The sequence below is a fragment of the Stegostoma tigrinum genome, chromosome 18, assembly GCF_030684315.1.
Source record: "Stegostoma tigrinum isolate sSteTig4 chromosome 18, sSteTig4.hap1, whole genome shotgun sequence".
Taxonomy (NCBI): domain Eukaryota; kingdom Metazoa; phylum Chordata; class Chondrichthyes; order Orectolobiformes; family Stegostomatidae; genus Stegostoma; species Stegostoma tigrinum.
The window spans coordinates 39,561,830-39,587,617 of record NC_081371.1 but is presented as its reverse complement, the minus strand read 5'-3'; the positions used below and the strand labels follow the sequence as shown (position 1 = coordinate 39,587,617).

At 39.2% G+C, this 25,788-nt stretch overlaps 1 protein-coding gene across 1 annotated transcript in view; it reads right to left on the bottom strand.

Moving 5' to 3' along the window:
- Nucleotides 1-20,047, bottom strand: part of otogl (otogelin-like) — a 209,331-nt gene extending 189,284 nt beyond the window's left edge. Inside the window, exons 1-9 of the mRNA XM_059652231.1 lie at nt 20,043-20,047; nt 19,197-19,245; nt 15,219-15,285; nt 9,310-9,408; nt 8,594-8,748; nt 8,373-8,494; nt 5,642-5,847; nt 3,930-4,057; nt 2-108 (exon numbers count right to left, since the gene is read on the bottom strand). Of these exons, the coding sequence (XP_059508214.1) occupies nt 2-108; nt 3,930-4,057; nt 5,642-5,847; nt 8,373-8,494; nt 8,594-8,748; nt 9,310-9,408; nt 15,219-15,285; nt 19,197-19,245; nt 20,043-20,047 (938 nt within the window). The remainder of the gene's footprint in view (nt 1; nt 109-3,929; nt 4,058-5,641; nt 5,848-8,372; nt 8,495-8,593; nt 8,749-9,309; nt 9,409-15,218; nt 15,286-19,196; nt 19,246-20,042) is intronic.
- Nucleotides 20,048-25,788: the final 5,741 nt, after the last annotated feature.

Genomic DNA, 25,788 nt, shown 5'->3' with positions numbered 1-25,788 from the left:
CATACACAGGTCATTGATACAGCTGGCAATATAGGGATTAGGCTGAACATATTCACGACAAGTAAAGAAGGGAAACCCCATCAGAACTTCACACTTTGCAATGATATCCTAAATTAAAATTTTAAAAAGCAACATTAAATAAAATCTCAGCATTATTTTCTAAAACAAATTTACAAAATTAATATATCATCATTAATATTTCCATGGTACTTAGCTTATAGGATAAGCTGACAAGTTAACTTGAGTGTCAAAATGTAACTCTAGATTATAAAATATAGAATAAATCAGCATCCATGACTAAAACTCTTTCTAATCGTGTTGCTGCACTTCATTTATCTTCATAAAACCAACAATTTTATTTTATAAATTATTTTCTATATGCATAGTATGTAGGCTACCACCATGTTCATTTCTGCGCTTATCAGCAGTACTCTTCTTGCCTTTGATTGCACAAGCTTCAAATAAAAGCAATTAGGAATGAAATCAAACAGACATTTTTTACACAAAGTGAAAATCAAGAGCACCATTTCTCAAAAGTCTGTGATTGCTGTGTTAATTAAAATTTTCAAGAGTCAACTCTATATTTTTTGCAAGAGAACTTTAATACATTTCAAACAAAGGGAGAAAAAAGCGATCAACTATGATCTATTTGTGTGGCAGAACAAGGACTCAGTAGTCTCATATGTTTTCTACATTTTGTCTTAGCCTTCCCATTATCATTGATATAATCATACTATCTGTATTTTCTAATTGCTTTCAATGCTTGATATCATCATATGACTTCTACATCCTACGTCCTATGTTCTTTTATAATCTTTTTTATATTATCTTTGTTATAATAGCTTCCCCAAACTGTTAGTATTTTCAATTTACATTAACTTGTAAATTATTAAAAATGCTAACATAAGAGACTCTTGTGAAACCAATCTGGATTAACTAATTAACCTTTTAAAAAGGGAAGTAATTTAGTCAATATCTTTCAAAATCAATCACCCTAATGCTGAGATATTTTATAATTTGAGGGAAAATAATCTGGAAATTAAGCTCAAATATTACCAAAATTGGAGCCAATTTTCGGAATAAGGCTAGGTGTCATTCAGCCAATGAATGTCTAAACCAAGAGATCTTGGGCTACACCCACAACCTGTCCACCTAAATCAGGATATCAATATGGAGCCCTCTGCCTCACTGTAAGTTCCTGAATGGGGGGAGTGGTTCCAGCTATACCATGAAGACAAACCGTAAACAAATCTAAAATAACCTGCCCAGCTCATCATTGATTGATGTACTGACTGAATGCTTTAACAGACTGTGTACACCTAATTTGGTGCAGAATGTCTCTTTTATGCTGTCCTAAAATAAAGACTCAACAATTTTAGCTGTGTGCCAAACATTGTGGTTCTTGAGTCTGAATCTATAAAATATTTACAGTAGTCAGAAGTCACATGATACCAGGTTATAGTCCAGCAGATTTATTAAAAATCATGAGCATTTGGAGCACTGCTGCTTTACCAAGTGACTTTGTGAATTCACTGAAAGCTTGTGATTTTAAATATACCTGTTGGACTATGACCTGGTGTTGTGTGATTTCTAACTCTGGCCACTCTAGTTGAACACCGGTATCTCCACATCATATTTAGAGTAGACAGACTATTGTATACCTTCACGCTAAGGGATTGTTCCATTGACAAAAAATGGATTCATTGTCTAGAAATACAGAACTTGAGTATTGCTGAAAAAGCACATTTTGTCAGAGTTATTGTCTTGCACTCATCAGGACAGCTTGCAAGAATACAAATTCAAAGGGAAAACAAACATTCGTATGCTAACTATTTGGCTAGTGGACGCTAATAGGTAGAAGCATTGCATGAAGAATGAAGGTTGGCAGTAGCCAAGCTCTGTTAAGTTTTAAACCAAGCAGGTTTACTTTGACAAGTAAGGACATTGCCCTGAAAATGAACCAGTGAATAAATGTATTTTTTTAATTGAGTTGAAATAGATGCAGCATTTAAATGGACAGTGTATCTACGTGTTCAATCTGTACTGAACAGGACCCTTTACATTACTATATTTTAATACATGCAAATGTGCCATATTGTAAGCCCAACTGGCAACCAGAAATTGCTGTCAGTGTATCTTCTCACACATGCAAGACTATCCAACAATGTTGTCAACTTCAGGATCAAATCTAGTGTTAGACAGTGTGTTGCAAGTTTTAGAAAGTTGAGTGTAGTCAGTACCTTGCTCATTGCCAACACTTTAAGGGACATGCTGCTTGATATGATCCACCACACTCTGGAATGTAAAGACTACATACCCGGCATCACATCAGCAGTGAAATTCGTACACCACATCATTCATTCACATGATAGGGTAGAATATCTTTTCGGCTTGGAGGCGGCCCTTTGGCCCAACAAGTCCACACCACCCCTTGAAGCATCTTACCCAACCCCATCCCCCTATAACCTACACACCCCTGAACACTACGGGCAATTTGGCATGGCCAATCCACCAAGCATGCTCATCTTTGGACTGTGGGAGGAAACTGGAACACCTGGAGGAAACCTATGCAGACACGGGGAGAATGTGCAAACTCAACAGATGTAAGTTGCCCAAGGCTGGAACTGAACCTGGGTCTCTGGCGCTGTGAGGCTGCAGTGCTAACCACTGAGCCACCGTGGTTAGCACCATTCGTGTTGCTACTGCATAAGAGTAGTGTGAAACAGTTAGCCTCACTTCTTGCTCAAAGTTGACTTACAGGGTAATCTAAGTCCGACTGAGCACATTCTAAGATCAAAAACAATGAGCTTAGAGCCTTTCATTTGTCTGCCTGATGTGTATTGAGAATTAATTTTAATCGGGGCAACTATTATTTACAGGATAGCTTTGACATGTTCTATTTCAACATTAGGTTTGCACTGTGAATGAATAAATCAGGCTATGTACAATGTGAATAAATAACTTAGTCCATGTGCTGACGTGATGCCAGGTATGCAAGCCATACATCCAAAGGTCAGGTTAATTGCATCAAACAGCATGTCCCTTCAGCTTTTCACAACATGCAAAGTATTGACTGTTATCAATCAGCCAACCCTCGCAAAACTCACAACAGTGTCTAACATTAGATGCGAATTCACAATCGGACAGTATTTATTGGATAATCCTGAATGTGCAAGGAATTACATTGACAACCAATTTAGGATTATCAGTCCGTTTTACAGTATGGCACACTTATATGTACTGGTACCTATAAACGCAAAAGCCCTGTTCTTGGCAAACAGGCAGAATATGCATTCACACTACACCTGTTTCAACTCACTAAAATAGGTGACAGCATTTGCTGTTCATTTCTCATGTTCTGACCAATCAGAGTTAGCCAATTTAGTTTAAAATTTAAACAAAGCCTGCCTGTTAATTGTCAATCAGCATTAATGAATGCATTCTCTATGCCAATGCCTCTACCAATCAGAATCCACTGGCAACTGATCAGTCCTCTCATGGAATGTAAACACTGGCATCCCTGTTAAATGTTTATTCTTGTGAAATGTCCTGGTGAGTGCAAGATTAAAAATTTCAATTAAATTTATCTATCATCAGCAATACAAAAGATAAGTTAAAATTTGATCATATCCATCTATTCAGAAGTACATTATAGATCCAGAAGTATAGCTTATGGCCAGCCAATACCACAGTGATTATTTAACTATCTTTCTTACTTCATAAATCTTTGAAGTACATTATTGAAACAGAGTAATTGCCATGTTTACCCACAGTCACTATACGACAAAAGCTTAGGGAAATGCTTTGAGTTGTGTCAAAATGATAATAGCTATATAAACTAACATTTTGCATTTATGTTTTTATATTTGAAATTGTAATTTTTATGCCTAGCAGATTGTCACCAATACAAAAATTTAGAAAACACTAACACTAATTACAGCTCCTTTGCCTCGACATGGACTATGGAAATCAAGTAAAACAGATGCACAAGGGGCATCTGAAGGAGACTGTGACATCCAGCTGTTTCCGAAGATAGCAACATCTTCCGTCAGCATGCCTGAAAAAGTCAATACAATAGTATTAGCTTAATTCACTGATTTATAAATCTCCCAGTGTGTGGAACCTTCTGTAAATAAACACATAAACATACACACTTGGAATAGAAGTAAACCATTCATCTCCTTTAGCCTGGGTCACCATTTGATTAGATCAGGGATGATTTGATTGTGGCTTCTACTTTCTTGTCTATTCACTATTCCCTTTTCAGTCAAGAACCTATCTACTTCCAAGTTTAAAATATTTAATCTGTTTCCACTGTTCTCTGGGGAAGAACTTCACAGACTAATAATGCTCTGGGAGAAAAAGAATTCTCCTCATCTCCATCTTAAATGGACTACCTCCTGTTTTTAAAACGTGTCTCCTTCTTGTAAGCTCTCCAGGGGAAACATCTGTGCAGGATTCACCCTGTTATATTCATGGGATTTTCTATCATTCAATAAGATCACGCCTCATTTCCAAACTCCAATAGGTACACATACATGCTGCCAGACCTGCTGCGCTTTTCCGGCAATTTCTGCTTTTGTCTCCAATATTCTACCCTTCTACTATCAGCTCGTATTTTGTGTAATCTTTCATGTGACATCTTGTGAAACTTTAGCTACAGCATTTTGGCAGGTATCCCTTTATCCATGGTGCTTGTTACTTGCTCAAAAAATGACAATAAGTTAGGTCAAACGCGATTTTCCTTTCACAAAACATTTAGATCTGCCTGATTACATTGAAATTTTCTATTTGCCATGCTATAACTTGCTTAAGACTATATTCGATCATTTTCTCTATGACAAATGTTAAGTTAACTGGCCTGTGATTTTCTGTTTTCTGTTCCCTCGCCCACCAAGCCCCTTTCTTTAATAGAGAAGTTGCATCTGATGAGATCTTTCCAGGGTCTAGTGAATTTTGGAAAATTAAAACAAAAGCATTTCAACAGCTACTCCTTTTAAGACCCCAGGATGAGGTTTCTCATGACCTGGAGACCTATCGTCTTTTGGTTCTAATAATTTTCATCATACTTTTCCCTGATTAATTAATTGATTTAACTTCCTAATCCTTTTCATCTTCTTATCCACAATTATTTCTGGGATATTATTTGTACCCTGTACAATAAAAAAAGGCAAGATATCTGTTCAATTATTTAGCAACTTCCATTGTTTTCATTATCAATTTCTCACAATCATTTTCTGGCACACTAATGGGTACTTGCTTCACTCTTTTTTTTCAAGTATCTGTAGAAACTCCTATAGCCTTTTTTAAAATATTTTTTAGCTAGCTTTCTCTTGCACTTTCATTTTTCTCTTCTTATCACTTCCATTTATTACTGTTTTCTTATTTTTGTCCAATCATCTTGCCCCCATTTTTTACCAATTTGCACATATTAATTCCTGAACTGGCATGTTTGAAGTTTAACCACTTCCCAAAAGGAAGGACGTACTCACTCATTGCACTTCTGATAAATAATATTTCACAACACTTTTCCGAGTATTCAACGCAAGAGTGATAACAGGTTACATGTTTACCTTCCACAAACAAAGATCTGAATGCGGATTTAGAAAAGGGGAAAGCATAACTTCCAAAATGTACTTACTATAACTTGTATTGAGATCGTCAGACATATCTTCATTGAAATTACCACACAGGCCACAGGATTTGCCTTTATGTTCTTCTGTGAGCTTCATGTACACACCAGAGAATCCATCCCAAGCTAAGGAAAATCCAAAAGTTGTTTTCACAAGAATGTAATCAGCTAGCCTCTCAAAGAATGCATGCCTAACGGTCTGAGGCAACAGTAATCTAAAAATAAAGATTTTAAAATATTATGGATATTATAAAGGAATAATACTTCTAATTAGTCATAATAGTAAATTAGAACAACTAAAGAGCACGAATAGAGTAAGAACACGGTCTCATTCTCTGAACATTTACAGGCATAATTATGATAAAAGGAATGTTTCACTTTTCAATTTCTACCATTAAATCATTCAATAATTCTGTGATTTATATTGAGCATGACAACATTTAACTGTCTTAACATCAGTCTGCTAATGTGACATAGCAACTTGATATTGTCAAGTGCTGTTGCAAAGTAATGGATATTGTCCGGTTCTACTAATGGTCTACAATAGCTGACAACATTTCCAATTATGTTGTTTGGGTATAGTCCACAGCACAATCTGAAAGGTCTGTGGGCCTTTTAGAATGGTCACACTGTAAGACCTCAAAGGTCACGGCAAAGAACCCACAAATTAAGCAAATAAACCTGACATAACCTTTACTTCCAAATGTTTGCCCTTCAATTAGTTATAGCATTTGCGGACTCAGTTGATTCCTTTATAACAGGATCAAAAAAGAACAAAGAACTTGGCAATGGTGCCAAGAAATGTTCCCTTGAAGCTTCATGGCCACACAACCAGTCCCGGTGCCCGCCTATACCAACAGGTATGCAGTTTCTCCAGCCACTGTTGAGCACAGACTTGGGAGGTCTGCACAGCAGCTGGAGAAATTGAAAGGAACACAGTGGCCAGATGAGAGATGGTGCGTTTAGAGTAGGTCAGGGTGGATGGGAAATACTGAATATAGTGGGATTGCAGAGGAGGTGGATGGTGTTGGGAGGAGGTGGTTTGGTGTTGGGTCCTAGGGAGGGAGGATTGGAGTATGTGTGGTATGAGTGGCAGTGGAAAAGGTCAAGTCCACAATAAGGGGTGCGGGTGGGTGTTGTCAATCTGAAAGCAAAGGCAGGGGTGTTACGTCTGGCACTGGGGATGGGGAGATGGGACCTGAAGGAGCAGAGGTAGTTGTTAGCTCAGACTGAGGTAGGTGTAAGAGAGCTGGGGGACGAGTATTTGAGGAATGGGCGTGCGGTATGTTAAGGATCAGCAGAATAGTAACTCAGGAATTACACTAAGTTTTTAATAGTGTAACCTTTCCTAAGTAACTATTTACTTAAACGCTCTGAATTCTCTGATTTAAATGGATGCTGACAGTGGGTTCCAAATGCAGAGGAACTGCCCAGTGGAATCTACAAATTCCTGGGCAATTCCCTCAGCGTTTGCTACAATGAGGATTTTTACAGAATCCATTTGAGCAACTGATCAACCCTTCAGAAATGATTATCTGGCCATTGACAAAACCTGAGCCATTACTTGATATCATTCCTCATTGAGCAACAGTAACACCATAGTTCAGGCAGGCTCTTCCACTTTTGCTGAAACAGGCATTCAATTGTATTTTATTAAAATAAATTTAAACAAATACCGAATGCAGAAGTAGTGCTACTTCTCATCTGACCCATCATCCGCTGTCATTTGGAACTTGAGAGAAAATTGCTCCCAGAATATCTAGTTGCCAATTGGTATATCCTCTATAGGCTCTAATAATTTGTCTCTGTGTAACAGAATCAAATAAATGCAACTCTATAAAACTCTGGTTAGACCACATTTTGGAATATTGTGCTCAGTTCTGATCACCTCATTATAGGAAAAATGTGGAAACTTTAGACAGAGTGCACAGGAGATTTACCAGGATGCTGCCTGGATTGGAGTGTTGGTCTTATGAAGAAAGGCTGAGGAAGCCACGGCTTTTTTCACTGGAGCAAAAAAGGATGAGAGGTGACGTGATAGAGGTGTACAAGATGATGAGAGGCATAGATAGTCAGAGATTTTTCCCCAGGGCAGAAATGACTATTATGAGGGGGCATAATTTTAAGGTGATTGGAGCAAGGTATAGGGAAGATGTCAGAGGTAGGCTCTTTACACAGAGAGTGGTGGGCGTGTGGAATGCGCTGCCGGCAGTGGTAGTGGAGTCAGATATTTTAGAGGCTTTTAAGCAACCCTTGGACAGGCACATTGAGGATAGTAAAATGTAGGGTATGCAGGGTAGATTGATCCTAGAGTAGGATAATAGGTTGGCACAACATCGTGCGCCAAAGGGCCTGTAATTTGCTGTACTGTTCTATGGTGTATGTTCTAAAGTAGATACTGGGCCATGAAAACACGAGGAAGTTCGTAAAGTTTATAGTTGCATAGCTACCGAACAAAGTGGGAGGGCCCACTTAACAGCAGTCCCTGCCACATATTTCACTATTTTATGATTTGTCCCCCTAAGGCCTACCCTGAGAATACCCAGAAATCCATGATAGTGATGTTTGTAAACACCAAATATTGTACATAAGTAGTAAGACAAAAGTTGCGACATAAAATGGTCACTTTGATTGTTGTGAAGTTTTATAAATCATTTTAATACATACTTGAAAAGTAGTAAGTTTCCTTCTCTCTGCAATATATATATACATAGAAATTAATTTTTTATTTGCCATTCACCTGATTCCTCCTTTCATGACTGAATGACCCAGAATAGTTATTTTTTCTTCATTTGGAAAAAATAAGCTTATAGATCTTGAACAAGAATAGTGTGAAGATGGACATTCACCGCTGTTATGAACCTGAATGCATAGAAACAATAACAAAACAATGAGACCAAGACACCTACGTGACTAGATGTTAATGCAGTAATTGGTCTGATGTACTCAGTTGCATCATACCTCTACCATGTATTGAGGCTGTGTCGCACGACAGTCTTTAGCAAGAATATATGAGCATTTTCCAGGAAAATAAAAATAGAGGCCATCAAAGGTTTCAAAGTGGTATTGACCCCATGATCTGCATATTCCTCCTCTATCCTTGCCAAGATTTGGAACTAAAGAAATAAAAGTTGTAACATTTGGTTACGTGTTTCTTTATTGACACTGAAACATATTTTTTGCATTGGACCAAACACTTACTTTAAACAAGATAACAAAGTGTGGGGCTGGATGAACACAGCAGGTCAAGCAGCATCTTAGGAGCACGCTTGACCTGCTGTGTTCATCCAGTCCCACATTTTGTTATCTTGGATTCTCCAGCATTTGCAGTTCCCATTATCTCTGATCACAACTTACTTTAAACAACCCCTCACTTATTATCGGGAGAGCAGGCTGCATAAACCTTAAACAGTGATTCACATAGACTTATTAAATAAATATTGGTCTCAATAACAACTGTACACAAATCATGTAAATTTAATGCAACAAATGTAGCTTTGCTGCTATTAACACAAGATTTTTACCTCTTCGCTGAACCTAGAAAAGTGTTGGAAGCCATACACAAAAGTGGCTTCATTACTATGGTAATGAATTATTAGCTAAAGCAGTCTTTAATTTGTTTTCAAAGAATAGCAAGAGTTCTAAAACATCTTCTGAATATATGTTCTGATACTGACCAGTCTGACAACGGCTACTATTAGCTTGACGTTCACTGCAGTCACATGTATCATCCCCATTGCAAAAGCCACCATTGAGACAATCCTGTTGACAAACACCTGGAAGTCCAAAAAAATTATTCACTTTTGTAGAAATTAACAATAACAATGTTGTTTTTTAATTCATGTAGTGAAGATAAATTCTAATACATTTTAAAATATTTCTGCAATGTGTTATGATCATGTCAAATGTTACTCCTCATCAAGATAGATCCTAGACTAAAATCTAACTTGATAGATGATGTTTTGTTTTTCTTTATTTAAAGTGGTGGTCTTTCACTGAAACACAAATCGCAATCCTGCAGATTTAGTTTAAACAATAAACCAGAAGCTCATCAAGCAAAATAAATGAAGATGAAATAGAATAAATCGACCATCCAAAATGACACAATTTGAAAGATTTCAAAAACAAAGCAAAATAAAATTCCAGAGATAATGGGAACTGCAGATGCTGGAGATTCCAAGATAATAAAATGTGAGGCTGGATGAACACAGCAGGCCAAGCAGCATCTCAGGAGCACAAAAGCTGACGTTTCGGGCCTAGACCCTTCATCAGAGAGGGGGATGGGGGGAGGGAACTGGAATAAATAGGGAGAGAGGGGGAGGCGGACCGAAGATGGAGAGTAAAGAAGATAGGTGGAGAGGGTGTAGGTGGGGAGGTAGGGAGGGGATAGGTCAGTCCAGGGAAGACGGACAGGTCAAGGAGGTGGGATGAGGTTAGTAGGTAGCTGGGGGTGCGGCTTGGGGTGGGAGGAAGGGATGGGTGAGAGGAAGAACCGGTTAGGGAGGCAGAGACAGGTTGGACTGGTTTTGGGATGCAGTGGGTAGAGGGGAAGAGCTGGGCTGGTTGTGTGGTGCAGTGGGGGGAGGGGATGAACTGGGCTGGTTGAGGGATGCAGTGGGGGAAGGGGAGATTTTGAAACTGGTGAAGTCCACATTGATACCATATGGCTGCAGGGTTCCCAGGCGGAATATGAGTTGCTGTTCCTGCAACCTTCGGGTGGCATCATTGTGGCAGTGCAGGAGGCCCATGATGGACATGTCATCAAGAGAATGGGAGGGGGAGTGGAAATGGTTTGCGACTGGGAGGTGCAGTTGTTTGTTGCGAACTGAGCGGAGGTGTTCTGCAAAGCGGTCCCCAAGCCTCCGCTTGGTTTCCCCAATGTAGAGGAAGCCGCACCGGGTACAGTGGATGCAGTATACCACATTGGCAGATGTGCAGGTGAACCTCTGCTTAATGTGGAATGTCATCTTGGGGCCTGGGATGGGGGTGAGGGAGGAGGTGTGGGGACAAGTGTAGCATTTCCTGCGGTTGCAGGGGAAGGTGCCGGGTGTGGTGGGGTTGGAGGGCAGTGTGGAGCGAACAAGGGAGTCACGGAGAGAGTGGTCTCTCCGGAAAGCAGACACCTTCCCCTGCAACCGCAGGAAATGCTACACTTGTCCCCACACCTCCTCCCTCACCCCCATCCCAGGCCCCAAGATGACATTCCACATTAAGCAGAGGTTCACCTGCACATCTGCCAATGTGGTATACTGCATCCACTGTACCCGGTGCGGCTTTCTCTACATTGGGGAAACCAAGCGGAGGCTTGGGGACCGCTTTGCAGAACACCTCCGCTCAGTTCGCAACAAACAACTGCACCTCCCAGTCGCAAACCATTTCCACTCCCCCTCCCATTCTCTTGATGACATGTCCATCATGGGCCTCCTGCACTGCCACAATGATGCCACCCGAAGGTTGCAGGAACAGCAACTCATATTCCGCCTGGGAACCCTGCAGCCATATGGTATCAATGTGGACTTCACCAGTTTCAAAATCTCCCCTTCCCCCACTGCATCCCTCAACCAGCCCAGTTCATCCCCTCCCCCCACTGCACCACACAACCAGCCCAGCTCTTCCCCTCTACCCACTGCATCCCAAAACCAGTCCAACCTGTCTCTGCCTCCCTAACCGGTTCTTCCTCTCACCCATCCCTTCCTCCCACCCCAAGCCGCACCCCCAGCTACCTACTAACCTCATCCCACCTCCTTGACCTGTCCGTCTTCCCTGGACTGACCTATCCCCTCCCTACCTCCCCACCTACACCCTCTCCACCTATCTTCTTTACTCTCCATCTTCGGTCCGCCTCCCCCTCTCTCCCTATTTATTCCAGTTCCCTCCCCCCATCCCCCTCTCTGATGAAGGGTCTAGGCCCGAAACGTCAGCTTTTGTGCTCCTGAGATGCTGCTTGGCCTGCTGTGTTCATCCAGCCTCACATTTTATTAAAATAAAATTCCATCTATTTCAACACCATTACATCACAGTACTCAAATACCAGACAGAGCTCCCTCAAATGTCAAATCAATAGGGTTGACTTAACGCTTTCATTCAATTTCTGATCTTAAAAGCTTGATAGCCTTTTTCTTGATTATTCACACAACTGAGCTTATATTTTCTGAGCTTCAAGTAACTCCTACACTGAGCTAACCTATTTCTTATCTGTTCTGAACTAACTCCTTTCACCTCTTTAAAGTTTGAGAAGATTTGTAGCTCGGGTTGTAGATGAGGTTGTAGACATGGTCCCGAAGCTGGTGGGTTTGGTTGCAAATATTTTGTCACCCTGCTAGGTAACATCAGTGTACCTGCAGTGAAGCATTGGCGTTCTGTCAGTAGCAGCTGAAGGGTGGTTGTCAGTTTGTGGACTACTCTGACACCTAGGGGTCTGAGTAGTCTTGTGGTCATCTCTGAAATATCATTGGTGTATGGCAAGGTGATAAGTGATTCTGGTCATGTTGTGTCTTCCTGTTCTGATCTGTTTTGGAGATGTTGGGGTACCAGAGTAGCCCACAAACCAACGACTACCCTATGACAGCCAATGACAAAGGATCTCACACCCAAACCCAGCAAAACTGGTGTAATATACAAAATACCATACAAGGACTGTGAGAAACACTGCATAGTCTAAACCAGAAGAAAACTGACTACATGGATACTTGAACACTAACTAGCCACCAAGAGACACAATCAATTCTCACTTGTTTCACTAAACACGGAAAATGAGGGACACAAATTTGACTGGGACAACACATCGATAATCTGACAAGCCAAACAGAGACATGCCAGAGAATTCCCAGAGGCCTGGTAGTCCAACTGGAGCTCCATCAACAAACCCGTTAAATTAGACCCTGTGTACAAACCACTGAGAAGCAAAACCGGAAGTAAAACTAACCACACCAGCAAACCGGGGCATACAAATAACAAGCAGGACAGAACACCAACACTTCACTGGAAGCGCACTGATGATGTTACCTAGCAGAGTGACGAAATGTTTGCAACCAAACCCACCAGCTCAGTGAGCGCATCTACAACCTCATCCTTTCGCCTGTTCTTACTGTTCTTAGATGTAACCACAGCCAGATCTTCAGTAAACTACATCAAAAGGTTGGCCAAAGAAAAAATCATTTCATGATTCTCCTGAACTGAAACCAAGCTAATGCCTTTCAATATTTTCTCTCCCCAATCTTAAAACTCTCAACATACAAATAAACTCACAGTATCAATTTAGGAAGTCTCAGTCACCTGTTCTCTTACACATACTAGTTTAAATATGGCTCCAGAAAGACTGATATGTTGATTATTAAATGTTTTCATGCATGAAGAGCAAAGCCCAGATGTTACTAGCTCAAAATCTAAATTTCAAAGCAAATGACCTGAATATGTATAAATAACAAATGTCTGTCATCATATTTGCTTTAGATCTTCAAAAAATAAATAATCGTTGCGTTATATTTATAACATCAACAATAATTTGTTTGGCAACTTTTGTTCTATTTTGCATGCATAAAATACACATTGGCAATGGACTCACATATACTGCAGTTAACTAACTTTAAAATAGCTAACATTATTTAATGATAGAATAAAGCTAAACAAGTTTATGATTTTGGTTTTAAAAAAATCAGAAGAATGGCAAATGCTGGAAATCAAATCAAAAACAGAAATTTCTGGAAAATCTCAGCAGGTCTGGCAACATCTGTGGAGAAAAATCAGAGTTAAAGTTTCAGGTACAATGACCCCTCTACAGAACTGACTCAGTTCAGCTGAGATTTTCTAGCAATTTCTGTTTTTGTTTACACTTTGCACCGTTCAAAAGAAAGTGTAAAGCAAAGGACAGTTATTTCCCCAGAGAAAAAAGAAAGAACATCAGAAGATAAATTTCACCTCACACCACTAGGATGTATTACACTTTTTTCTGAAGAACCATTTCCATAGATTTATAAAACAATGCTTAATACTATTTTGCAGTCTCCAAAGTAAACTATCAGGGCTATCTCCTTAAAGTGACCCAACACTGATCCTACGACAGTTCCCTCCTGTATTATTTGTCATAGCACAATTATATTTCCTGAACCAAACTACTGCTTCTCACACATGCATCTGGTAACACTCTACAGGACAATTAAGGGTATGATTGGTTTTATCATACAACTTTAGCTACTGTATAAATCAGATCCCATTTCATTCCAATTTTGAAGTAACAATCGAAGGAAGCAACCGTGTTGTTTAATATTCATGATTATTTCAAATGCTCTTAGTGCTCTATGTGTACCTCTGTAATCTGTACATCAGAAAAAAATGAAGACTTAAGGGGACCATCAAGCCTATCATGATGTTCCAGTTCCTCTTGTTACTTAATTATAAGTAACCTTGCAGATTTGTAGCAATACTCATCATGACAGCTGACTCCAGCGAGCATTAGGCATGGTCTGGATCCTCTGACAGTTCTGTACTATGAAAGAGCTGTCAGAATGGAAGTAATGTGCCACATTTCAGAAGAAACTCTGATCAGAATTTTCTCTCAAAAATGTAAAGCTCCCTCTTTTCCTTAAAAGAAGAGATGGCATGAGACTACCTCTCCTTGGAAAAGCAAACCCAACGTTTCAGGACAAGTCCAAAGTCAAGTCTCAAGTGAACTCTGAAGAGTAATGGAATGATATCCTCCTGCACAAATCATCTAAATTGAGCTTGTTGTCATTTGTAGTGTAATATGCGTTTAAAATTTGCTCAGATAGTTTATGAAATGCTCCCATCCCCATAGACCTGTTACCAACTTGAGTAGAATTTTTTTTTCACAAGTGCTCTCAAATAGATAATACTTAGTCAAAAGAGCATTTCATTCTGCAATATTAAGAACGCAGCAATTTGCTTTTCTTTCTGCAGCAACCAACCCCAAGCTAGTACAACAATCTAATTATCCATGAGTCCCTACTGCTCTATTTGTATCTAGGAAAACTGTTCAGCAACATTGTGTTGTTTATTTTTGCTCAGTAGCATCTCTCAAGCCAAAATGACCCTTCCACTTATTTCTGACTTCACAACAGTGTACAGTTTCTTCATAAAAAGAAATGTATACAGAAAGTTAACATTGTAGAGTCATGCTAAGTCACTATGGCAATGTTCTGAAGTCAAACATTATGGAAATAGGGAAGGCAAACATTTTCTCTTCACGACAGAAGAACTGAAACTGTTGCTCACTGATTAATACGGAGATTCAGACCAATGCTGCTCACAACAAAGTAACTAATCAGGAGCGCTGACTATCACCTTCTCTGAGTTGCAAACCTGGAACTGTATGTTCATAAACAAGCATCTCAGAGTAATACCGTGAACATTTTTGTCAAAAATATTTTGATGGTTATTAGTCTCAAGGTCTGTAAAAATACATCAAAATTTGTAGTCAATAAAATGCTACAAATTGTCAGATTTTCAGCTTATCAGAAGTTGCTTATTATAGTCATGGAACTATTAACTGCTAATCATCATGTATCATTCGAATGTCAATAACTGACAAGCTGCACAGTTACTGAAAGTAATTCACAACATGTCATACCTTCAGAGTAACGATATGTAGAATTGTAGATTAAGCTTCTATGTTCTGCAATGGCTGTGCTATAATCCTATTAAGTACATATGAAAAAAATGTCATTCAAAGATCAATGAAAACATGCAGAATGCAATGATGAATATATAACTATCGAGCAACAATATTCCACAATATGTGGCTTATTTCCATTCTTAACAAAATGCACTTGACTCCAGGTGTTTAAATTGATTTGTAAAATGCTGTACTCTCGCCTGTTACAAATATGATTTCAACATCCCCACAAATTTAGGCAATAAACTTTTCTCATTCAGTTCAGACCCACAACAAGCAGAGCCAATTTACCATTTCCCCCTTTAACCATGCTGGAAGAATACCTTGGACAAAGAAGCAAGGTTAACCAGTAACATCCATGTTGTTTTTCTACTTATTCTAGAGTTTTCTCTCTCTTTATCCTATGCTATGGGTACTTCCTATCTCGGCTCAATTCCCTCACTTGCACTGATGGCAACTTTATCCCTAGAGGTGTTTCACAGAAGTACAATCAGAACAATCAACACAGATATTTGGAGGGGAAAAGTAATGGAGAACTTTGCACACAAGAATGTGCCTTTTAAGACTGAGATGTTCAGGCACTGGGAGCCAGTGTATACTAATGAACACAAAGGTGTCAGTTGAACTGGACATGGTGGAGTTGAAATGTGGCAGCAGAACTTTAGACAAGCTCAAGTTTATGGAAGATAGAAAATGAGAGACCAACAAGGAGATGGTCTTGTTTCAATACATAAATGATCTGGAGGCAAATGGAGGTGATATGTTTGGTAAGTTTGCAGATGACACCAAAATTGACGCAGTTGTAAATGGTGAAGAGAATTGTCAAAGAATACAGAGAGATATAGACAGAATGCAGATTTGGGCCGAGAAATGGCAGGTGGAGTTTAATCCAGACAAATGTGAAGTGGGGCATTTTAGAAGATCAAATACAGGTGCGAATTATACAATAAATGGCAGAACCCTGAGGAGCATTGACATACAGAGGGATCTGGGTGTACAGATCCGTGGATCCACAGATCTCTAAAAATGGCAACACAGGTAGATATGGTAGTCAAGAAGGCATACTGCATGCTTGCCTTCATTGGCCTGGGAATTGAACATAAAAGTTCGCAAGTTACATTACAGTTGTATAAAACTTTAGTTAGGCCACGTTTGGGATATTGTGTGCTGTTCTGGTTGCCACTACCAGAAGGATGTTGATGCTTTGGACAGGATGTGGAGAAAGTTTACCAGGACGCTGCCTGGTCTGGAGAGTTTTAAGTATGAGGAGAAATTAAATAAGCTCAGGTTCTTTTCACTGGAAAGACTTAGGCTAATGGGCAACCTGACAGAGGTCTGCAAAATTATGAGAGGCACAGATAGGGTGGATCGTCAGAAGCTTTATTCCCAGGGTGGAAAGTACAACTCTAAGATGGCACACCTTGAAGGTGAGAGGGTGAAAGTTTATGGGAGAAGTGCAGAGAAAGTCTTAAGAAAAGAGAGTGTTGGGTGCCTGGAAGCAGGCACATTAGCGACATTTATGTCGTATCTTGATAAATACATGAAAGAGAGGCAAACAAAGGAATAGAAACTGCATGGACAATAGGCAGCAGGTCTAAATAAGGAATAGGAATCAGTGCAAGCTTTGGTGGGCCTGTCCTGTGCTGTATTGTTCTTTATTATTTTCTTCTTTGTCCTGTCTGAAGATAACAAAAGCACAGATGACTCAGCGGCAGAAAAGATGTGCCAGGTCAGAGATAGATGATATACTGGAAATAGAACTAGTTCAGAAACTGGTGGCCCATTCAGCAGCTTCTAAACGGGTTGCCCAAACAATATGAATCCACCATAACCAACTAAGGAAGCACCAAATGAGTTTTCAGATGGGAGGCCAGTTGTTCACAGCCCAGGTCTAATGAAGGGTCATTGATCAGGAATGTTCATTCTCTTTCACTCCACATCTGTTGGCAGACCTGCTGAGTATTTGCAGATTTTTCCTGTTTTTATTTATGGTCACCATCCAGGTCAGTAGCATCTTGTATGTGACATTGAAACAAAGTTAAAAGTCACATGATACCAGGATATTGTCCAGAAGATTTAATTGAAATCGCAAGTGTTCGCAGTGCAGCCACTTCGTCAGGTGAAGAGAGACAGAAGAGCTCACAGAAATAGAATTTATAGGCAGAAAGATCAAGGGAGGAGATCAAAAGGTCATACAACTGCTGTGAGTAGAACATCAAATTATGTCGGCATGTGACCCCGCCACACTTCTGTATCTGTGAAGCCTTCCTTACTGTCCTGTTTTCACAGGTTCACCTTGATAAATTGCTATGATCTCTCTACCTTAATTAGTTTGTACAGTTTTGGATTGCTTATTACTTTGGTTAGACCCTCGACATTTGACTTTTATACCTATCATGTTATTCCAATCATTTGGTTTTGCTCCGGCACAAGCTTATTTTTAATTTTTTGTAATTATCTCTCTGGTTCTTTTAATTGAATTATAGGTCATACCTTTGATTGTTAATCAGCCGTTGACACTTTACTCTCACTTTCTAACACATTTGGTCACTGGCAGAGACTTATAATTCTACACTCCACTCACAGCAGTTGTATGATCTTTTGATCTCTCTGCCCTTGATCTTTCTGCCTGTAAATTCTGTTTCTGTGAGCTCTTCTGAATCTCTTCATCTGACAAAGGGGCTGTGCTGCGAAAGCTTGTGATTTCAAATTTCAAATTTTAGGCTATATCCTGGCATCAATTGACTTTTGACTTTCTCCACACCAGTCCAACACCCACACCTCCACATCATGGGTATTAAAACAAGTCATGATCTGCAAATATTACATATGAAGCCGCTTGTCGGTGGCGGGGGAGGGAGCGGTTGTTGGTGAGGACAGGCATTGTGTTTGTGATGTCTGCACTTGTCCTGACTCCATTCTCTTCAAACATCAAGATTGCTATGACAAAGGCTTCTCTATTTGGATCTGTCCAGCATCTCTCTGGTGTGGTGGAAATCAGTTTACAGGCTCTCACACTGGTGCACTCAGCTGGCTGCTGCATGCAAGAATCTTCCAACATGAACCAGATGACCAACCCACAAAGCTGAACATGGTGTGTCTCAGTTTCCGACCTATTGTACCTGCAACACTGTAACCACTGCCGCTAGGCCAGTTACAAAATATCTACCTAAAATAATCTGTTGGAAAAAATCTGTTTTCTGCATTATTACAATATTGAGTTGGCACTAGATGGCATTAGTGCCAAATTCATAGCAAAACAGAATTAATTGTGTAAAATTATGATTAATCCTTGTTGGACTAGTTCTGAAAATGCAGACTTCTAATTTACCTCTTAATTATTTTAAATATGAATGAAGTAATTATCCAAAGCAATGGAGCTGCTTTTTTTCCTTAAAGCTAGAATTAAGCTGACTCAAGATCCTGAAAGCTTAGATTTCTAGAAAAAAACTGAAGAATGTCATGTTTACAGTGTTTGAATCGTCCCAAGTACTGTCTACCATTCTTAAATAAAGCAGAGATATTTATAACATTTGTAATATATTAAAATAAATTGTGGCCAAGCACAGAGAAGTTACATGTGCTCTTTTAATCTTCTTAATCATTTGAATTTTCTTCTTTACCCTTTTCAGAACATTAAATTCTCCTATTGCAAATCTCAAGCCCTCTTAATCAATGAAGAAGCTGTAACGTATTCTACTTCATAAATTACTTTACTGCTGGCATTTTATCAAATGAAGATGGTATTTTATTTCAAGATACATTTCCAAATCAGTGGAAGTTAACAACCCAAATGTTATTTGAAATGTCTGAACTAAGCAGAAATGTTGAAACTTCAGCTTTTAAAGGCATTTTTTTCCCCTGCAAGCAACACAAAGAGTTCTTTGTTAAGTTAGGGTTGTTTTATAGTTCATCTACTACAGCATAGCTTACCTCAACTGCTAGGAGATTCCGTTTCTGGCGAATTGTATTAGAACTGTTCCTGTGGGGGAAAATAAAAGCATCTTGTATAATCACACAATAAAGTTGACACAATTAAATACGTGATACCTGACTTGAGCAGGTGTAATCATGTTAGAAATGAACGGTTTAATCAGATCTGGAATATCTGGTTTTTTTAGATTTAAAACTAAAACAATATGAACGTTTTCTTTAAATTTTCCTTGAATCGAAGTACAAGTTACTTACTTTTTTGACTGGTTTTGCCCACGAGCTGAGCCTTCACCATAAAATCCTTTTAAAAAAGACAAAATATTTGTTTAAAGTCTCCCAGCATACAAAACGAAACAAATAGCATACTATAAAGTACTATTGAGCCTAACCAGCGCTTAATAAAACGATAAAATATTCACCAGCGCACAAAGGTAACACTTTTTGCACTAGGGTACAACCTGAAAACTTCGTTTTTGACCTGGAAGACAATTCCCAATTGCACTATGAATGTAAAGCGTCGCCGTCTGATTTATTTTTCGTTGTTTTTACTTATTAGCCATGGGGTTATATTGGTTGTCAGAATTATTTCTTTCCTCCTCAGCACTGGCATTTCAAAATCAGCTGAGAAACAAAGTGGAGATTTTTTCGAAATGTCCTTCGCTCGGCTTATGAACTATTAAATTAAATTAATCTTTCCTTTTAGCAATTAACATTAACAAATCAAAGAAAGTGTACCGAATATCATCCCGGGTAAATGCACTTTTAAAAGAAGAGTTAAAACAATTAAACTCAGCATCCTCACTTTTCCTTCAAATGTTTTCCAGTAGTGAAACAAATATATTTTACCGCATCGCACCATTCAACCAACCGTTCAGAAAATTACCAGACGTGGACAATGCTTCATTAAACGGAAAGCCTTCGGTTCTTACCTTGAAATAACTGAAGAAGTGAATAAAACACCAACACACTCCACGGTATCATTAATTTAAGTTTCCGAACAATGTTCATCTCAATGGAGCTGGCCTGTGAGCTAAACGAGTAAATTTTTTTTTACTAAAATCAGAACTATAATGACATTTTAGACCAATTGGTTTGCAAAATATTGTTTATTTTTTCCTTGTTTCCAAATGAAAGACAGGGCAATCCTGTTAATTACAATAAATGCTCAGCTCCGCGCGGCAAAGGTTTCAGTACACGTTAAATTCTGTCCAGATTTGTCCCAGGATGGAACAGTGGGTTTGTTAGTGTGACGCGGTACTGTAACATAGGCAGCGTGGATGCAGCCTGTGACTTACCCTGTTTTACTTCTGTTTTACCAAATTACGCAAGCTGTTTGAAAAAAAAATACAGATCGAAGATAATGTGATGCGTTGTTCGTAACTTGATGTGTGAATGATCAATTCGTAGCACTAATCATTACAAAAAAAAACAGAACCCTGTTGGGGAAACTCAGCAGGTCTGGCAGCATCCGTGGACAGCCAACAGAGTTGACCTTTCGAGTCCGGTGATCCAATTCTGCTTTCTCTCCATGAATGTTGCCAGACCTGCTGAGTTTCTTTAGCATTGCTGTTTGTGTTTGATTTTTATCTCCAGCATCCACAGTTCTTTTGTTTTAAGCAAAATAAAGTCTTCAACACAAACTTGATGCAAATTTTATATTACTGTATATGTTTCATTTGAATGTTAGGAGATTTATCTGTCAAACCTCATGGGTTACATCTGCAAAAAAACTTGCGCTGCATGATTTACAAAGTAATATTTTAAAATAAACCTGTTACTCCCAAGTGGTTTCTCCCACCATCTAAAATGCAATATATGAGATGGGTATGTGAGTTCTTCACTGACAAAAGTTTCACAATAGATTTCATGAAGCTCATTAATGACTGTCTACTTCTGTATTTAGCCCATCTTAAGTTATTTCAATGCAGCGAAAGTGAAATGAATCTCCACAGTATGTGGCCCTTGATCAAACAAATTGTTTCCTACCCCACAGCTAATTAATGAAACCACATTTGAAATACACTGCACAACTTTGAACCGAAAAAGACATTGAATCCATTTGGAAAAGGTTCATGGAAAAGCAAGAAGCCAGCTTATAGATTCATATGTTCAAATGAGCTCACAAAAATTAAATTATTTTGTAATTTGGATAAACAACATTGAAAAATGTTATAATTTAGTTGTTTAAAATAATTGCAGGCATGCCATGGGAAAGAATGTTATTAAATTTAGACATTGTGTAGGATAAAAAAATTGAGATGAGTTTCAAATTTGGTCCTAAGGTAAGTAAATATGTGGGACAGACTCTCAGCAACGGCAATATAAATTGGCCCCCTTTAAAAAGAGATTGACAGTGAATGGAATTCAAAACATGCAGGTTTTGTTTTCTTTTGCTTGCTTGGGATACGCATCACTGACAAATCATCATTTCTTCCTCATTTCAGAGCACCCTCAAATCCATTGGCTTACTAGGCCATTTCAGAGGGCTATTCAGAGCCTACCACACTATAATCTAGAGCCACAGGTTAGATAAGGATGACAGATTTCCTTTCCTAAAGGTATTAGTGAATCAGCTTGATTTTTCATGTCAAAAATTAGTGGTTTCATGATATCCCCTACCCCTAATGTAGACAGCAGAACTCAATGGCACATAAACTGATAAAACAAAATAACTAATTGGATGGGAAGGGCTATGCGCTCCTCATCTGTAGCTGAACTTCACGAATTCAAGATTGCTCGATGACCGAGAGTAAACTCAGGTTCGTTGGAAAGTGGTGGCTCTGTTAGCCCAGTGCTCTTTGTCTATTCCTGTTTCGGATGACTCGAGGTGCATCGGTCAGATATAAATAATTTCTGCCTGCTTATTAGTATCTACGCAAATCTTCCTTTTGCGAACAGGCCTTCTCCATATCACCTCAGATAGAGTTCCTATTTTGAATCGGAGCGAAGTTTAGATCCAGTCTTCTGTAAAGTGCGCATTTTGATTTGGCAACACAGAAAAATGTTTCTGAATCGAGTTTCTTTCCCTACGTTTTAATTTTGACAGCATCTATGTTACCAGTTCTTAGAACAAGGAAGTACTTGTCTTCCGGCATCTTTCATGGGATGCAAGTGACAAACTGGACAATAAAGTCTAAACAAAAGTATTCAGTTAGCGGTAGCAAGAGATCCGCAGTCAAGAATAAAACGGAACGGAATAGCAATATACTTAGAGAATGAAATCTGCTGAATTCTATATCTTAACTTGAATTACATTCCGTTTGAAAATTTAAGGGTCGCAATGTTAGAGAAGTGGCCATTGTTATGAAGGAGGCTATGGACGTGTAAAGATAAGCTCACCCGGATATATATTTTGTGAAAATATTCTTTAATTAATATTCCCATATTAATAAATGCGAGTTTATTGGTAGGTGATCAGAAGTTTTATGCAATTCAATCCGATAGAGGTTTTATATGAAATTATCTGATTAAATGTTGTCCACATTAAAAAAAACAGTCGCGACGGTTTCTATGACCGACGCCCTTGTGTTTGATGACAGCAAAACATGGTAATCACTTGTTCTGCCCATGTTTACAGGACATTGGTGAGGCAACTTTTGGAAAACTGTGTACAATTCTGTTTGCCCTTCTATAGGAAGAATGTTGCTAAATTAACCAAGGCAAGAGGAAAGTACTAGGCTAACACTCCAGGGCAGCTCTACACTGCCACAGATGCAGCCTTTTGGACGAGACCAAGATTCAGGTTTCAGTTCTGCTGAAGGGTCATATTTAACTTAAAACGTTGACTTTGCTTCTCAGTTCACAGATGTTGCCAGACTTTCTGAATTTCTCCAGGACTTCCTATTTTTATTTCTGAGGTCCAATCTGCCTGCTCAACTGGTAAATAAACCACCAGCACTACTTGGAGAAACACCAGCAAAGCCATCTCTTCAAATATACCAGGTAGGAGCAAAACTAGGTCATTTTCTGAAGAAGGGCCCTACCTGAAACATCAGCTTTCCTGCTCCACTGATGCTGCGTGGCCTGCTGTGCTCCTCCAGCTCCACACTGTTATCTCTGACTCCAGCATCAGCAGTTCTTACTATCTCATTCAATTGTTTAGTCTGCTTCACCATTTAATGATATCGTGGTTGATGTGATAATTCCCAACCCCACTATCCTGCATGTTCCCCATAACCCTTGATTCAATTATAGATTAAAAATGTGTCTTTCTCGGCCTTGAATGTACTTAATGAGCAAGCCTACGCAGCTCACTGTGGTGAAGAAATCTACAGATTCACGAGCCACTGAGAAAAGAAATTCCTACTAATCTGTTATATAACACGATGTGAAGCTGGATGAACACAGCAGGCCAAGCAGCATCAGAGGAGCAGGAAAGTTGACGTTTCGGGTCAAGACCCTTCTTCAGAAATGTGGGAGGGGAAGGGGATTCTGAATTGGAATCTGGATCTGAATCTGATTCAGAATCCCCTCCCCCCCACCATTTCTGAAGAAGGGTCTCGACCTGAAACGTCAACTTTCCTGCTCCTCTGATGCTGCTTGGCCCGTTGTTTTCATCCAGCTTCACACCATGTTATCTCAGATTCTCCAGCATCAGCAGTTCCTACTATGTCCTCCTAATCTCTGTTTAAAATAGGTAACCCATTATTCAGGGGTTATGCCCTCTGGTTCAAGACTCTCCCAAAGGAGTAAATAACCTCTCCACATCTACTCTGTGGAGTTCCCTAAGAATCATAGATGTTTCAATAAGGTATCTCTCATTCTTCTAAACTCCAATGAGTACAAGCCCACCCACCTCTCAACCTCCCCTCATTAGCAAATTTCCTCCATGCCAATTTCTGTCCTTGAATAAACACCTTATCAGATTTTAATCATATTGTCAGCAACACGCATAATAAAAGTGTGACGCAGTTGAGCAGTCTGACCTGCTGCTGAGAAAGTGGTGGTGAACTGCTTTCTTGATCCATTGCAGTCCATGTTCTGTAGGTAGACCCATGTTGCTATTAGGGAGGAAATCCAGAATTTTGACACAGACAAAAGGAACGGTGATATTTTTCCACGTCAGAATCGTGAGTGGCTTGGAGGAGAACATGTAGTTGGTGATGTTCCCACATATCTGTTTTCTTCGTTTGGCTAGGTGGAAGTGGTTGTGGGTTTGTTTAAACAGCCTTTGTGAATATTTGCAACACAACTTGTAGATAGCACGCACTGCAACTACTGAGCATCGGTAGTGGAGGGAGTAGATGCTGTTGGAGCTGTACTCATCCGGGCAGGTGGACAGTATTCCATCACACTCCTGAATTTTGTCTTGTGGATGCAAGTCATGAACTCAGTTACTTGCTGCAGGATTACCATCCTCTGTCCTGTTCTTGTAACCATTGTAGATGATGATCTTTGCGCAATTCTTCTGATCTTGATCTTCTAAGCAACAGGGTCGGGAATGGGTGATGAAGGTGACTTAAGTGGTGAGGGAGCAATCATTGTGTGCTGCATTTTATAGGATAATGATTATTACCAACTTTAATCCCTTAAAGGCATGCAATAATGATGAACAGAAGCATAACATTATCTCCTGTGTTCATCTATTTTATAGATTGAATCAGACTACATGTAAGATTTGTTTAAAAGTATGGCATGAAACAGGGAACAAAAAACAATTCCTGAAAAATGACAACTGTACAGGGGTGAAGTTAGCACTGAAAGAAAATTAGCACCGAAAAGGAGCCTTTTCTATATTTTCATGTGTAATATTGTGTATATGCAGGGTAGGGTACTTTGCAGTCACATGTTCAGTTGAAGTCATGGTTTGTGGAGTGGGGAACACAAGTCCAACCATTTCTGCACTTTACATATCACGTTACACTTTAGATCATCTGTAGGAGCAATTAATCTCACACCAGCCAGATATTGTATGAAAATGCAAACACTTATAGCAATTGAGTTTATTGTTGGAATTAACATCGATTCTGGTGACAATTTAATTCAGGCTCACTTATGATACTTGTTTTTACATATTATCAACTGAAAGCAACATGTGAGAAAGGTTCTGTGGTGCACAAGCCTTCAATTTCATTTAAATTTTCATTTTTAAAATTTAATCAATTGAAGTTAAAGGGATTATATCGGACCATGCTAAAGGACTTTGTGGCTGCTGGGGTTCCTGAGACGACAAGTGACAATCTGACCCTGGAAATGACCTTGAGTTGCAAAGAGAAAAACTGCAAATGTTGGAATTTTGAAATGTAACCAAAAGGATATTGGTATGCAAAGCAGGTGTGTCAAGAATGAGAAGGAGAAAGCACAAGAAAATGTTTCAGATTCAGACCCGTGTTTCAGGTATGCATAAAGTAGCATATACACAATATTACACATGAAAATATAGAAAAGACTTCCTTTCAGTACTAATTTTTTTTCAGTGCTAACTTCTGTCTAGCAGAGTTGACATGTTTCATGAATTAGCTTGTGTTCCCTATTTCATGCTTTTCTTTTTAAGTAGACTCATTTTTGGAGTTAGAATTTGTTAGTGCTCCTGATCTATGTTATTTAATGTCTTGACAATTACGCTATTGCATCAGTACAAATGCTACAGAAC